Here is a 17,203-nt window from a genome sequence, read left to right as displayed (position 1 = left end):
AGCTGGTATGACAAATGTGCTTCTTAAAAGCTGGAAGATACGGGAATTGCAATAGCTGACATGAGAGGTCAGGGCTGCGATAATGGTGCCCATGAGAGGAAAGAACAGAGGAGTGCAGAAACGGATCCAAGAGTTAAACCCTCAAGCTTTTTTTGTCCCATGCAGTTCTCATTCACTGAACTTGGTGGTCAGTGATGCAGCATCAGCTTCCAGTGAGGCTGCTGAATTTTTTAATGTAATTCAAAGCGTCTATGTATTTTTCTCTGCATCAACGCATCGATGGCAAATTTTGAAGCAACATCTGGGAACATCCTCTCTGACACTGAAACCACTGAGTGCCAAATGATGGGAAAGTCAAGTGGAAGCAATAAAGCCTATCAAACACCAGATTGGGAAGATAGATGATGCCATAGTTGCCATTATGGAGGATAATGCTATGACAGGAACTGTTTGTGGGAGAACAGTGGCAGAGGGAAATGGAATCACCAGAAACATACATAACTTCAAATTTCTGTGTGGCTTAGTGTTGTGGCATGACATACTGTTTGAAATAAATGTTGTAAGCAAGAGACTCCAAGGTGTTGACCTTGATATATCTGGAGCAATGGAACAACTGGACAAAGCAAAGTCATACTGACAGTGTTACCGGTCAGATGGGGGATTTCAAAACGTTCTGAAGAGTGCACAGAAGTTGGCAGAGGAACTTCACACTGAAGCTATTTTCCCACCCACTCAAGAATACAAGAGTCACCGAAGAAGAAGAAGACATTTTGATTACAAGGCACAGGATAATCCCATAAAAGACCCCACACAACAATTCAAAGTTGAATTCTTTAACCAGGTGCTAGATTGTGCAATACAAGCCTGTTGAACGTTTCATGTAGCTCAAGGAACACAGCAGAATATTTGGGATGTTGTATGATATTCCAAAACGCCTCACTATACCTGAAGAAGACCTACACCAGCAATGCAGGGCACTAGAGACAGTGTTGACACATGATGACATGCGCGATATTGATGCGAGTGATTTAGGTGATGAACTGAAAGCCCTTTCAAGATACATTTCAGCAGGATCAACTCCAAAGGTTGTTCTGGAATATATGTGCACAAATAAGATGACCACCCTCTTTCCAAATGCTTTTGTTGCTCTGCGCATACTTCTAACACGTCCTTTAACAGTTACCAGTGGAGAACGCAGCTTCTCCAAGCTGAAGTTAATAAAAGCACATCTACGCTCCACAATGACACAGGAGAGGCTGATCGGCCTTGCAACCATCTCAATAGAGCGTGAGCTGGCCCAGACTGTGGACTTTCAGGAAGCAGTTCACATCTTTGCACGGGAAGCACCATGTTGATTATTCAAACAGATAAAAATGCCAGTGTTTACTATGCAGACAAGAAAAGTTACATTTGCTGTTCAGGCCTTTGAAAGTTAAGTATTACTTCAAATTTTGGAACAAGGCATTTTAAGTTGTTCTCCTTTATTGGGGTAGGTAACAGAGCAGTACCATGAGAGGAATAGAACAGGAAGAAGGCAGAATTGAGACCTTTCAAAGTTTTGGCCCAAGCGAGGGGGCATGGGGGCGTCATTTGAGCTCCCCGCCTCAGGTGCCAAAATGTTGTGGGCTGGCCCTGGGCGTGGTTGGTTCTTAGAAAATGCATGATCACCCCTTCATCCTCCAGGTATTTGCAAATTGAATGTTCTATACCTTGCTCGAGTAGCTTCCCAGATATCGAAGTCAGGCGACTGGTCTATAGGTCCCCAGCTCCTCCTTTTCTCCTTTTTTTAAAGATGGGCACCATGTTAGCCCTTCTCCAGTGTTCTGGGACTTCTCTTGTCATCCAGGAGTTTGCAAATATTATTGCCAGTGGTGCAATATCTTCAGCTAATTCCTTCAGCACCTGGGGTGAGTAGCATCAAGCCCTGCTGACTTGAATTCATTCAAATTAGTCAGGAGATCTCCGACTTGTTCTTTACTTATCCTGATCGGCATCCCTTCCCCTTTATTGTCTATGGTACCTGCGCCAGTCATCCAGTCACATGTTGTTTTTTGTGAGCAGACTGAAGCAAGGTAGGCATTGAGCATCTCTGCCTTCCTATCATCTTCTGTTACCAGCTCACCACCTCCATTGAGCAGCGGACCTGCACCATCCTTGATCTTTCTTTTTTGTCTGACATATTTGTAGAACCCCTTCCTGTTGTCTCTAACCTTTCTTGATAGCTGTAACTTATTTGACTTGGCTTTCCTGATTTTTGTCCCTGCACTCTCGCACTATTCCCTTGTAAACTTCCTTGATGACATTCCCCTCCTTCCATTTCCTGTATGTATCCCTTCTGGTTTTTAGATTGCTAAAAAGCTCCCTGTTCAGCCATATTGTTCTCCTGTGGCTCTTCGTATCTCCCCTCAGCGTCACAATAGCTTGATGTTGAGCCTCTAGTATTACATCTTTTAGGATCTGCCAGCTCCCTTCGGCATTCTGGTACCTGCAGTCTCCCTGGGTCCCATTGCCTTTTCAAATAGGGCTGGTCCTGGGCCACATAATATACAAGGCTTTGTGTATTCTGCAGTAAGCTGGACTGAAACTCTGCACCAAGACTCCTGACATCGGCTGTGGCAGATTGGAAATGGTGTGGCAGGCCCATATTAAAAAATGGAGGGATTTTTAAAAATTAATTAAATCTGAAAATGATTAGTAAAAGTCAGTCCGCAGACCACAGAAGTCAGCACAGGACCTGTTTACATTTTTGAGGTTACCCTCACCACTGTAAGGGCTAGCAACTTTTTTTTTGTTTTGGGGTTTGTTTGGTTTTTTTAATGAAAGTTGGATTCTGGAGCGCAGGGATGTGGAATGCATGAGGCTCTGGTTAAAGAATTTGGTTTTATGTGTTTGGCCAAAGGTCCACACTCAAAGCACTCTTCATGTAGATGAAAGAATTATGATCCAGTGGACAAGCCCAAATATTTGATTCAGCCCTGATTTGACATTTCCCACTTTATCCCTGCCCCCCAGTAAAGTAATAAATTCGCAGTTTCAACACTGTAAAACCCAACAATAACAAACCCAGTATTGTGAATGAGCATATCATGCCTTCAGGCCACCCTTCCCGACAGCTGTGGGCAGACAGGATGTAGAACGTGGCAGAATTTTTGATCTCGGACCATAGCAGAGAGCCGGACTTTTGTCAGTTTTAATCTCCCACTGGCTCATGAGAATGAAGCTGGCAGGAGAGAATGGAGGTATTTGTGCTCATGCAGCCTGTAAAATTTGTCATTTGTTGTTGTTTCAACAACTTAGCTACCTTGGTTTTTATTTTCAAGCTCGTTTATTCTTTACTCAGGATTCACAAACCTTTATATCTTAGGGGTAAGACCACAAACCAGGGTGGCCAAATTTTGCCCACTCAAGGACTGTCCTGTTTTGGCAACATGTGAAGCTTGGTTTGCTTGGGTGGATATAACCTGCAGGCAACGTCTCTGCATCAGAAGCGATTCAGTCGGACAGAGAAATTCAGGCACAACAAACTCTACTCTGCTTACTTGTTGTTTTAACCAACCTCCAAAGTTGGCAATAAGATTTCTCTCAACTCAACTCAACTCCTATACCTTCAAAGAAACAGACCTAGCAATCACGCCACCTGGTGGCTAACAGTAATATTACAAAAACATCATTGAGAGCTTGCTGGGGATACACTTTGTTAGCAGAAAATGGAGCAATTTGCAGCTGCCTTCATGTGACCATCTGGATCAAGGTGGAACATTGCATTCTGGGAAGGGTAGGTCCTGATCCAGCCAAAAAATTAAGCATATGCATAATTTTAAGCACATAAACAGTCTTGTTGGCTTCGAAGTTATGTAGATGCTTAAGTGGTTTGTTGGATCAGAGTCATAAGCTCCTGGGTCCCAGCTTCATATTGAAGATTAAGGCAACGCAGCCATTAATAAATTTTAACTTTCAGGTTTTTTGTAAATATGGTGCTAATTAGAGATGCATTCAACTGCAGGACTGCTGCTTTTGCTTAGCAAGGCCATGCCCGCCTGGATTATTTGGGCTTCAGTTAACCCTTCATTGTCTTCTTTAAATCTTGTTGTGGTCCTGAGCATGCACAGAAGCAAAGGAAGGATTGATGCCTTTATATTGTCATTTCTTGCTGTGTGTACAGTAACCTTCAGTCACTTCCAGCAGCAGAGATGCCATTTTGCTCTTTTTTCTTTCTTTTTTTTTTTTTGCTGATTCTACTTTCACATGCCTAGAGTCTTTTCTTTTTTTCACTTTTAGAGCAGAGTAATTATTTTTTATTGTTAGATTCTGTTTCTAGTCCCACCCTTTTGTGAAGTTTTTTTTTTTTTAAGCCGGTGAAAAATGTGCATGTGTCAGCATTGCCCACTTGTAGTTTTAGGGTATGATCTACAGCAGAGGAAGAATTATGCTGTGGTTAAAGTGATGTGCAGTCTTGAAAATCAAGGGCCAAATTTTGCAGTTCTTAGGCAATTTCTATGGAAGTTTGGCTTGATTTAAGTACCACAGAACTAGGATAATAGAAACTAGTGATGGAAAACATTTGTTGGACCAAAGTTTCAAATAATGGAGGTGGAGGTCTGCATGCAAAGTATGCTGCATGGAAATTATATCCATGCACAACTGGTATTTGCCTGATTACTTAGACCTACCCTCCATAGCACAAGGTGCAAGGAAGGCTACATTTGGTGAAGCTGTGATGGTGATTGCATTTCACTAAAGCAATATGTTCATAATTTGTGAAGTACTTTGGGTTCCTCTGGGAAGAAAGACATGATATTAGACATTTGTTGAAAGATATATTATTTTAAATAATTGCTGAAAAAAGGATCTATTCATTCTGGTGGCTCCCAGTAGCTTACACTACTCTATTTAAAAAACATGTATTTTCCTTCTTTAGCTGAAATGGGTAAATTGATGGAGATAAAAATGCCAGCATGGTGGAAAGCGAGTAATCTGTTCCACCAATAGATTCTGAATAAGGTTGCTTTTAGCCATTCTTTCTGTTAATTAGCTAATTGCAGAATATCAAGATGCTTTGTCTTTGTTGGTAATAATGAGCAACTTTAACCAGTTTGCAGTTTGACTTGATTGCTGTGCTCTGACTCCAGAAATTTCAGTGGGAGATTTGGATTTCTGCAGTGCTTCTGTGTGCTTTTTCCAGTCAAAGGCACTTACTGCATATCATAAGTCAGTGGTTACTGCTCTGCAATTTAAATTCCCTGTTCTTGTGGTTTCTACATCCACATATGTATCTATGCACAGTCAAGTTAATCTTTCCTGTTTGCTTCATGTTTTCCTGATAGCAAAATATGTTTGCCATATAGAATACCTTGTCAAACATAATGGGCCAGCTTCTGCTCTGATGGCACCAAGCAGCCAGAAAACCATCTCAACTGATTGGTTCCCCCTACATGGGGTGATTGCCACACCGCCAAGAGCCAGAGCAGTGGTTGCATACCATGCTACCTCCCAGCACAGGAGGCCTTCCTAAGGGAAAGAGGATGTGGCTGGGATGACTATGTGCTGCGACTGCCTGTATAGACCCTTGGTGGCCAGGTGTAAGTTAGTGGAGCTCTAGGAAATGTTCCATTATTCCAAATGTAGGGCCAAAATCTGCTGTTTTCTCCCTTGTGTGGCTGTGCAAGGGCTGCTGATAGTAACAGCCCCTGTGCTCCAGGGACCGTAGGGCCTGCTGGGAAGCTGAACACCCGAAAAGGGGGGCAGGGAGGAAGAGGCAGGGTCATGGCCCCTCTGCCCGCCCCCCCCCAACTCTGCACTAGCCTGCACAGTGGGGCATCACACAAAAGGGAACAATCTCTTCGATCTTAGTGGATGGAGCACTTAGTGCAAGAAGCAGCACTATGAAGGTTTGGGCTTCTCTGGAGCACAGTCTCACCAGTGCTTCTCCTAGGAACGCAGAGCTCGGCACCACCCCCAGACAGGACTGTGGTTTAATTGCCACAGTGTAGCCCAGAGAGTTAGTACCTCACTCTCCAAACAGTCTCCTTGCTTCCAGTGGAGCTACTTGTGGGTTAAGTGCTGCAGAATCCAGCCTTCGGGAATGAGTTGGGAATACTACATGAGGAGCCAGCTAGTATGCTGCAAGACTGGGCCCTTATTGAGGTTGTTTACAAACTAAAAGGATTTGTGCATGAAAAATTATGGCAAAATTGTCCTTTATGTGGTTTTGCAGTTTCAGGACAACTGCACCTGTGTTCTTCCTCCATGGCCCACCAAGGGCACTCGCTTTAGCCTTCTTGCTCCCAGCAGTCACCTCTCCTGTGGGTGGAGACTCACGTTTCATTCCCTCCTGACCAGGGATTTTAAGGCTGCACAGCTCCCTGCTCGACACTGTGATATCCCCAGCAAGCCAGACTGCCTAAAAAAGCCCAGTGCCTACACTTTGCTTTCACTCTGAAGGCGATGAACAGTGTATTGCCAAGAGTGATAAGTTACCACCCAGCTCCTTTTAAGCAAGCACACTGATTCTTAAGGTGAAAGCACTTTAGAGAAAACATTAAAACAAGAAAAGCACCTATACACATGCTAAAAGGCTTACCCCAGAGGTCACCCCAACTCCAACCTAGGACTCTGGTAGGTTTTAGTGCTTCAAACCTCACAACGAGGTTTTTCCCTTGGTTACAAGTTCATCCATCTTTGCTTCAGAACCAAGGATGGGCAGATCAGCCTTTTCTTCATACAGCTCAGGCCTCTGCTCTTGGCCTTCTGTAATAGGTAATCACCAGACAATGACCCTTTCTTGAGGGCATAGTGTCAAATGACTCGGTTTTTGCATTAACCGCTCCATATGGATTTCCTGGGAAATCCACTTAACACTTATTTTCCCAAAAATCCATACTGGTCTGGCACATTCTTAGTATTATCTAGACCAGGGTGGGCAAACTTTTTGGCCTGAAGGCTGCATCAGGTTTTGGAAATTATATGGAGGGCTGGATAGGGGAGGCTGTGCCTCCCCAAACAGCCAGGCGTGGCTTGGCCCCCATCCCCTATCCCCCGCTTCTCACCCCCTGATGCCTCCCCCCCCAGGACTCCTGCCCCATCCAACCCCCCCCCGTTCCCTGATGGCCCCCCGGAACTCCTGCCCCATCCACACACACCCCCGCTCCCTGTCCCCTGACTGTCCCCAGAACCCCACCCCTGACTGCCCCCTGCCGCCCCATCCAACCCCTCCTCTCATTCCTGCCTGCCCCCCGGGATCCCTGCCCCATCCAACCACCCCTTCTCCCTGTCCCCTGACTGTCCCCATTCAACCCCCCTGCTCCCCACCTTCTGACTGCCCTGACCCCATCCACACCCCGCCCCCTGACCACACCCCCAAACTCCCCTGCCCTCTGTCCAACCCCTCCCCCTGCTCCCTGCCCCCTTACCGCACTGCCTGGAGCACCGGTGGCTGGCGGCACGGCCGCACCAGGACAGGCAGCCGCACCGCCCAGCCGAAGCCAGCCACGCACCGCGCAGCACTGAGCACTGGCTCAGGCTGGGCTCTGCAGCTGGACTGCCCCGGGAGCTCGCAGCCCTGCTGCCCAGAGCATTGCACTGGCGGCGGAGCCAGCTGAGGCTGCGGGGGATGGGGAACAGCAGGGAGGGGCCGGGGGCGAGCCTCCTGGGCCAGGAGCTCAGGGGCCGGGCAGGAGGGTCCCGCGGGCCACATGTGGCCCGTGGGCCGTAGTTTGCCCACCTCTGATCTAGACAGTATAGTCTGTCCCATCTGCCCCCACAGAAGTTACGTACAATCCCAGCCCACAATCATATATAAACTGAATACAATAAGGTCTTTCAAGGAGATTGCAGAAATTGTCTGATCTGTTACTCATGTTTGTTGACCTTAGCAACATGCTTTTCTAAAACCCCTGCACCAACTAGTGATGTGGGGGGTGCATGTACCACTCAATGTGGGGAGTGCATGTTCCACTTGCAGACCTGCACCTCGCAGGTTGCATTTAATTACCACAAGCCCAGTAAAAGGGCTCCAAAGTTGGGCCATTTGGCTAGCAACCAAATGCTGGGAGGCACTACTGTGCTAAGCTTGTTTAGAAAGAAAGTTGTTGTTATTCATTAAGCAGATGAAAGCAACAGAAGTAAAGGAGAGAAAACTGGAAATCTGAAACCACCTGCTTTATTTTAGCGGTAATTGAACTAAATGTTTATGATGTGGTCAATGCACAGATCAGATTCACGCACAGGGTGGCTCAAGAGTCAGTGCACCGTCTGTTTTGCTTTAGAAAAAAACAACCCCCTCCGATTTGATTGCAGGTTATACCAGGCACTTTAAAATCTGTCTGTTTCCTTCCAGAAGCAAAACAAAGCAGCAGTTAGGCAGTGTAGTAGACAGATGCTCCAGTCATTCGCTAGGTTTCTGTGACTACAGCACACTGTCTTAACATGGGTGCACTTATCTCTTTTGTTCCCGGTTTGAGCAATTCAGGGTTTTTCCCCCCTTCCATTGATCTTGCTGGCATTGAGGGAAATAGAAGATCCAAATCTTAGTGGATTTAATCAAAACATCCTGGAGGATGGCAGTGATTTGGGGCTGAGCTCAGCAGCAGGGAGCTGGCAGCGTGGCTGCTGTCCTCCTAAGTATCCCTTTGTGGAAAATAGTAGTCGTTTTCAGGGAGTGCTGACGTTATTCAGTTAGTTAAATAAGAGGCATTTGTAACTTCAGCAGTCAATCAAAAGGGGCCCGACATGTTTCTCTTTTGTATGGCAGGTCATGCAGGTTTTCCCCTAATAGTCTCACGTGGGCAGGCTGCACAGAGTCTTAACAAACCGCAAAAGAACAGAGAACCTTCTGTATTACTGAGTTCTGTTTCCCCCTAAACTCAATGAAGATTTTGCCTTTGAGTTCAACAGTAACTGGATGGGGTCCTGCATGACACTAAGGACATGCCTATTTTGCGATAAAAGACCCGTGGGATGGCCACAACTGACTCCAGTCAGCTGACTCAGGTCGCCAGGCTCGGGCTGTGTGGCTATAAAATTGAACTGTAGACGTTCAGGCTTGGTAGGGTGACCAGATGTCCTGATTTTATAGGGACAGTCCCAATATTTGGGGCTTTTTCTTATATAGGCTCCTATTACCCCCCACCCCTTCCCGATTTTTCACACTTGCTGTCTGGTCACCCTAAGGCTTGGGCCAGAGCCTGGGCTCTGAGACCTTCCCCCCTTGCGCGGTCTCAGAGCTCGGGCTCCAACCCAAGCCTAAATGTCCACCCTGCAATTTTGTAGCCCTGCAATCTGAACCCTGCGAGCCCAAGTCACCTGAGCCGGGCTCTGAAACTCGGTGCCGCAGGTTTTTTATCACAGTGTAGACATACCCTTAGAGATGGACTCCACCCCCATACAGTATCTAGAGACATTAATCTGAAGGGTGTAGGTAACAGCCCTGTCAGTGAAGGTAGGAAGTGTCTGGTCCTCGGCAACACAACGGGAGGTTGGAGTGTACATGTAAGGCAGTGGGAGCTTTACAAGCTCATCCTGGAGCTGTCCAGTGCAGATTTACGTTTAATAACTTTTGGAAAGATTGTGGTGTGCACAATTTTCTAGAGCAGTGAAAAGCTCTTTGATGACTGCCTAAGATGACACAAAGGCAGTGGGGTGGTCAGTCAATGGATGAACATACTGAGGAATAGAGAACAGGTGAGCAGCAAGACCGAGAGAGAACTCAACACCTCCCTTCCCCATACCTCCTCGGTGCTGCTCATAGCTGGCAACAGAAGCTGCCAGGGAATGTGGCAAGTAGTCTGACTGCACTGCAGACAGTGCTCGGGAGAGGATCCTCACTCCTGCAGAGTCCAGAACATCATCTGATATAACACCCCATCCCCCAGCCTCAGGGTCATGTGAATATCCTTCCTTGGGACTCTGTGTAAGAAAAGTTCCTCCTGATCAGCATTCAACGCTAAGCATGTCTTCACTCTTCAGTATCAGTCTTCACTCCTCAGATGATTTGCAGCTGTTAGTTTTATTCCAGGAAAAACTCCACTGGCACTGTACGCCACATCTTTCTACAATGCAGTCTATGGCTGACTTCAGATTTAACATGGAGATGTAGCTGCAGAGACTGCCACCGTGATCCCATGTGCAGTGCTCCTTTTAGCCACATTGTCTGGCCCATTCTGGACCTAGTTTCTCTCCTGGTCATACTGAAGATGAGGGGTGACTGTAGTATGACCCATTCCTGCAAATTGGGTGCATCCCCCAGGCTCCTGGTAAATTATCATCGTAGACCTTGTTAGTATGAAGTTTAGACACTTCTAGCTTTAAGTAGCATAATATTTGTTGCAATCTGAAAGCCATGGAAACCCTGACTGGCTACCAATCTGCATTTGTAAGTGAGTGGGGCAGGGTTTGAATGTTTCCCTTCACATTCTTTTTCCTGCAGTTACAGTCTGGTACCTGTATTTAAAATAGGAATTAACCAGGAAATAATCTGATTGGTGGGCCCTCATTTAAACAGGTTATGAATGTCAGTGAAAACCGGTGCTCAGACAACGTCCTGGACATCTGTTTCTGGTATTGAAGAATACACAGAATAGCCGTGAAGTTCTTGCCTGCGGCCATACTGAGTTCAGCTAAGGACTTGCTACTAGTCTGAACCCTCAGTCACTCTTTGCTCTTCCTTTATATGAGTTTAAATAAGATCCCTAACACTTTCATTCGCATAGATAAAATTTTGAAAAGTTTTCCTGAAATGTCTTAGAGGGTCAGGTTCCTTGCTGGCTCAGAAGCCAGATCATCAGCTGATGTAATGTGGCACCACCAGGCTTAAGTCACTGAAGCTACTCTGATTTACATCCGCTGAAGATCTGGCCCTAGTTCTGTATTGAAAGTTGTTACCCTCTGTCTGCTTGGTGACGAGTGTGGCATGAGCTTGGTGGTCTCTGTCCAGTTCTTGGGAGATAAGTGCACACCTCACAAAAACCTGCAGCACAAGGAGCATTCCTCTGTAGCCTTGTTGGTAGCCTCAGCAGAGACCAGGGACCAAATGGGTTTGGAGATGAAGTTATCATTCCCAGTCCAATAGAACAGGAGATGTGACTTCTCTGGAAGAGGGTTGAGAGGAAGGTTGGTCCGGTGGTTAGGGTGCTAGCTTAGAACTCAGGAGACCTATGTGCAAGTCCCTACACTGCCATAAATTTCCTGTGTGACCTCAGGCAAGTCAGTTAGTCTGTCTGGTCCTCATCTGTAAAATGGGGATAATGATGCTTTCCTGCCTCACAGGAGTGTTGTGGGGAAAAATACATTAAAGATCGTGAGGCCCTCAGATACTGTGGTTATGGGGGCCATAAAAGTACCATCGATAGATACATTGATAGTGCAGGGTGGTAGAAGGTTACCATATGGCTGCCCCAGCGTCCCTGTTCTGTGGCTAAATTGAGGAATTGACTCTTCAGGTTTGCCACTGAGGTGCTTCGCAGACACATACACTTATTATAAAATATAAACTAATTAAAATAAACAAGCCCCAAGCACAGAATGGGACCTCCAAGAAGTCGTGAAATCTCCAATCACACCTTTGTGGTTTGTCTGGCTTCTGAGATTGGATGGAACATGGTAACAGTCCGGTGTCCCTTTCTATCCCACAGATTGATGAACTCCCTGAGGGAGCTGTGAAGCCTCCAGCAAATAAGTACCCTATCTTCTTTTTTGGGACTCATGAAACGTAAGTGAATGAACATGGTGGTTTCTTTTGAAATGTGTGGGCCTGAATCTCCTTTCACTCAAACTATTCTTATTCCTGTGTCTCTCCATTGACATTAATGGAGTAAATCTTGATTGAAACCAGTGTGAGACTAGAGGTAGATACTATGGGCCTGAATCTGGCTTTGGTAGTGTAAAGGAGCCTTAACGTGGGTGTGATTGTGAATGCCATCCTACAGGGCCAGGGTGGTGCATCGGGGCCTGCATGTCAATGGGAATCAGGGCCCAGGTTTCTTTCATGTACACATTTTGACATGACTGTTAATGGATCACCGGGAGCTAGATCTATGATAAAAGTACATTGTACTTGAGGTAACCAAGATGAATGTATTGTATTCAAACACCTTTTTGGGCTCAGTCCGATCCCATTGAAGCTGGTACCAAAACTCCTATTGACTTCACTGGGATCAGAATTTGTCCCTTCAGCAATAAAGAGTGGTTTAGAAAGTGTTTTTTCTTAATTGAAACTTGAGTGTCTCTAATTTTTAGCTCAAGTTAATATTAATTTGGGGGAAGTAACTGACTCAAAGTCAGTGAAAGAGCAAGGATTTTCTGTTGACTATGGGCCGGATTTTCTGTTGACTATGGGCCAGATTTTCAAAGGTATTTAGCACCTGCTGGGATTTTCAAAAGCCCGCTGGCACCTAAAACGCATTGAAATCAGTGGGATCTTAGGCACCTGGATGCATTTGAAAATCCTGTGAGATACCTAAATACTTTTAATAATCTGGCCCTGTACGCTTGTATTTCTACATAAACATAGAACAGGATAGGGTGGGAAGAATGGTGGTGGGCAAATGGAAAAAGAGCAAAGCTGAAACAGGAGTCTCACGCTGTTTCCACTTAGTGCTTAAAATAAATATTCTTCTGTGTTGTGGGGTGGAGGAAGGTGGAACAGAAGGGAGGGTGGAAGAACTGATCTGGGTGGGCCATGGGGGGGGAAATGAGGAGGGGTAAAGAGTCTCTAAATAATTAATTACCACATCTTAGAATAAGAATAATATTAATTAGATGTTGCTTACTGTTAACTCTGCAGAGGCTTAATTTTGGGCTAATGACTTAGTTTGCCTCAAAGTTATTATTAGCCTGTGATCTGGTTTTTACCTCAGGAATAGAAATGTATTGTGCAGTTATCTCCATATTTTAGAAAGAATAGCTAATAATAAACTGCAGAGTGCGTCTCGTTAGCTCTGTTATGGCAGAGCAGTGAAAACTATCCTCCTCCACGAAGGACAATGGAAAGGTCTCAAACCCAGTTTGGGATGATTTTTATTTTTTACCTTGTGTGTAAAAACTGAACTAAAATTTCCATATGTTATGGATGAGATAAATTCAGGTGTGTCAGGGTGAGTTTCACATGATCCGCTGTAATTGTTTTCCCTATAGCTTTGGTGTGAGCCCTTGGCCATATGAAGAGAGATCTCTCAGTAGCAGCAAAATTAGGGAATACTTTCTTAGAGATAAAGGAAAGTTAACTTCTTGGGGTTCTTTGCTCTGATGTCACTTTTATCATGTATGTTGGGAGATTACTCGTTAGCTTTTTAAGTAAATGTACATTCTCCACATTAGTATTATTATTGTACAAGTGTGGATTTCTCAAAGGCCACATTAGATCCAGGTGCCATTGTGCTAGATGCTCTACAGACACATAGTAAGAGCAGGTCCTTGCCCCAAAGAGCCTACAGTTTAAGGCCTCAGTACAGCAGCTCTCTCTATGCTGTCAGGCCCCTGAGGGAATGGGACCACTTGTGAATAAAGTTACTCACATGCATAAGTGCAAAAAGGATCAAGGCCTAGTTCAACTGAAGCTGCATAAGTGGGAAGAAGGATGGCCCAACGGTCAAGGTGCGAGCATGGGACGATGAAAGATCTTTGTTTAATTCCTTTCTCTGTCACTGACCTCCTCTGTCATCTTAGCCAAGTCTTTTAGTCTCTCTCTACCTCAGTTCCCCATCTGTGAAATGGGGATATTAGCCCTACCTTACCTCACAGGGGTGTTGTGGGGATAAACACATGAAAGACTGTGAAGCTCTGAGACTCTACAGTGATGGGGGCCATAAAAGTGCGTAGGGGGTAGGAAAAGGGTTGCAGTAAAAGATAAAGTGGTTAGGTAGCTATGAGCTTATTTTGACGGGCAGAAGGTTCTCCAATGGGAATGAAGTGGATTTTTTCCCTCCATTATGCTTGATACAAATTATGACTGGCCATGGAAGTGTAAAAATACCAGTCTTTGAGAAATAGTAAGCGAAGAAGAAATGATGGGCTTTTTAGGTTTTATGTATGAAATTACTGGTATATTTTCCAAAGTTTCTTTATGCCAGGAATTGCCTAGAATGTGAGTAGGATTTTATAATCCAATGATAGCCATGGGTTTTGTAGGTAAATTCTTGCTAATTTTATTTCTTCCTCCCTGCATCGTGATGTCCATTTTTGGGATGGGTTGACCTGCGGCAGAGCTGCTTTATGAAAGGGCATAGTGCTATGTCTTTTAGCTGTGATGCTTACAAAATAACTTGGCAATAATTAGGCACCAGGTGTGTTGATAGCACTGCTAGTAACGCCGACCAATATCGTCCCATTGTTTTCTTGTATCCCCTATCAGTTGTCTCTTGTTATACCTAGTTGTAAGCGTTTGTGAGCACGATCCATCTTTTTATTCAGTGTTTGTACAGCGCCTAGCACATTGGGACCCCTAAGGTAATAATAATAAATACGACAGCCATTATGGCCACATAACAAAGGGGTAGGTTTTGGTGCATGGGTTCTAGCAGTTCTCCATGCACTTTAATTTTTTTATACAGTATTATTTTTAGTCTGTTTCCAATTTGCAGAATTCTCAGCAGTAATTAATATAATACATGAGACTAAGTAATAATTGTTTTTAGAGATGCACAGCATGATTTCGTAACATCAAAAGCTGAGGTCCTGAATTCAGATTCACAGGACTAACACAAAATCAGCCAGAGTGTAATGATTTACAATGATGAACAAAAGAATAGGCATCACATCTGCAATATGGGTTTAACTTACAGGGAAAAAAATCCTAACAATATTTTTTGAATGTCAATTTTGTTAAAATGCAGTGCGTTTCTGGGGCCCAAAGACCTCTTCCCATATAAAGAATATAAAGATAAGTTTGGGAAGTCGAACAAACGAAAAGGATTTAACGAAGGACTGTGGGAAATAGAAAACAACCCTGGAGTCAAGTTTACTGGATACCAGGTAAATGACAGCTTCCCTTCCATTCCTCCTTATCTTACTTATATTCCTTTTGAGGGTGTCTTATCTGTGTAACGACTGGGTGGCTGGTGCTAGAAGGCCATGGTTTGGATAGTATTGAGGGGTTTCTGAGCTGGTGATGGGAATGTAATTGCATAACATAAAGATAAGCATGGTCCCGTATTCTGTGACAAATGGGATCTTAATTGTACAGCACAGCCCCTCGGTCTGTGCAGTAGTCTGGAAAATTCTGCAGCAGGTATAGGTGAATTAAAATATAGAGGCTGTTTATTGAATTCTATGTAAACATGAATATTTGGTGACCAGTTCCTTTTGTTGTTTATTTTTATAGTACTATGCTGCCCTCTAACTTGACATTGTCAATGGGCTGAGGATTTTTGCATTGACAATGCATAAAGCATTATAGAAATTTGGGGAGGGGAGAAGGCAGAGCAGGAGGTTTTGATAGGAGCAGTGACTGCATTTAACAGTTGTCCCTGTCATATGTTAGGGACAGAGTCAGTCAGCCAGAGAGGAACAGTCAAGGGGCTATAGAAACCCAGATTATCTTCTATGGTCCTTCAAGAGCATAAACCACCTGCAAAAGATGGAGGACAACTGTTATCCAATGAGCACTTTTCAAAGTATGGAATGTCTGCAGCTGAGCCTACTATCCTGTATTCCTGTCCCTCATTCTCAGTCATGCAGAAGATGATCTGAATGTTGATAGGGGTGGTATTCAGGGGGCCTCTGGACTGCTGGAGGAGGACGAGGTGAGAGTTCTCCACCTCCTGGTCAGATCTGAAATTTTCCTCTAGGGAGATCTTGGTTTTTTGGGCTGCCACCCTTTCTACTGATTGGGTCACTTTCCCATACAGCCAAGATCTCTGAGTTTGCATTGGCCAGCACAAACCAGAAAATGACAGATAGATCCTATTGGACTGAGTCATTGGTTTTCCACTCTGCCGACTGCCGTCACCAGCACTTCGGTTTCTCTGTAAACTAGGGCTGTCGATTAATTGTAGTTAACTCACCTGATTAACTCAAAAAATTAATTGCGATTAATCACAGTTTTAATCACACTGTGAAACAATAGAATACCAATTGAATTTTATTAGATATTTTGGATGTTTTTCTACATTTTCATATATCTTGTATTCTGTTTTGTAACTGAAATCAACGTGTATATTATTTTTTATTACAAATATTTGCCCTGTAAAAATGATAAACAAGAGAAATAGTATTTTTCAGTTCACCTCATACAAGTACTGTAGTGCAATCTCTTTGTCGTGAAAGTGCACCTTACCAATTAAAGTAGTTCAGGACATTGAGGTCAATGGTAATTGGGACAAAATACAATTGGCTTTACAAAAGGTAGATAGTGTCAAACCAACCTGATCTCCTTTGAGAAGGTAACAGATTTTTTAAACAAAGGAAACGCAGTGGATCTAATTTACCTCGATTTCAATAAGGCATTTGATAACGGTTCCACATGGAGAATTAAGAGCTAAATTAGAAAAGATGGGGATCAATATGAAAATTGAAAGGTGGATAAGGAATTGGTTAAAGAGAGACTACAGCAGGTCACACTGAAAGTTGGACTGTCAGGCTGGAAGGAGGTTACTAGTGGAGTTCCTCAGGGATTAGTTTGGGGACAAGTCTTATTTAATCTTTTTATTACTGACCTTGGCACAAAAAGCGGGAATGTGCTAATAAAGTTTGTGGATGACCCAAAGCTGGGAGGTGTTGCCATACAGAGAAGGACCGGGATATCATACAGGAAAATCTGGATGACCTTGTAAACTGGAGTAATAGTAATAGGATGAAATTTAATAGTGAAAAGTGCAAGATCATGCATTTAGGGATTAATAACAAGAATTTCTGTTATAAACTGGGGACGCATCACTTGGAAGTAACAGAGGAGAGAAGGACCTCGGAGTATTGGTTGATCCCAGGATGACTATAACCCACCAATGTGATATGCCCATGAAAAAAGCTAATGCCGTCTTGGGATGCATCAGGCAAGGTATTTCCAGTGGAGATAAGGAGGTGTTAGTACCATTATACAAGGCACTGGTGAGACCTCATCTGGAATATTGTGTGCAGTTCTGGTCGCCCATGTTTAAGAAGGATGAATTCAAACTGGAACAGGTACAGAGAAGGGCTACTAGGATGATCTGAGGAAAACCTGCCTTATGAAAGGAGACTCAAAGAGCTTGGCTTGTTTATCCTAACCAAAAGA

The 17,203-nt window shown here is 44.3% G+C and overlaps 1 protein-coding gene across 1 annotated transcript in view; it reads left to right on the top strand.

Moving 5' to 3' along the window:
- The window catches only part of HDGFL3 (HDGF like 3), a 56,635-nt gene that overhangs the window by 26,437 nt on the left and 12,995 nt on the right, over positions 1–17,203 (top strand). The window contains exons 2-3 of the mRNA XM_074966422.1: positions 11,628–11,704; positions 14,826–14,964. Coding sequence (XP_074822523.1) covers positions 11,628–11,704; positions 14,826–14,964 — 216 coding nt within the window. The remainder of the gene's footprint in view (positions 1–11,627; positions 11,705–14,825; positions 14,965–17,203) is intronic.

The sequence above is a fragment of the Natator depressus genome, chromosome 10 (assembly GCF_965152275.1).
Source record: "Natator depressus isolate rNatDep1 chromosome 10, rNatDep2.hap1, whole genome shotgun sequence".
Lineage (NCBI taxonomy): Eukaryota > Metazoa > Chordata > Testudines > Cheloniidae > Natator > Natator depressus.
This window is presented reverse-complemented; position numbering and strand designations above follow the sequence as displayed.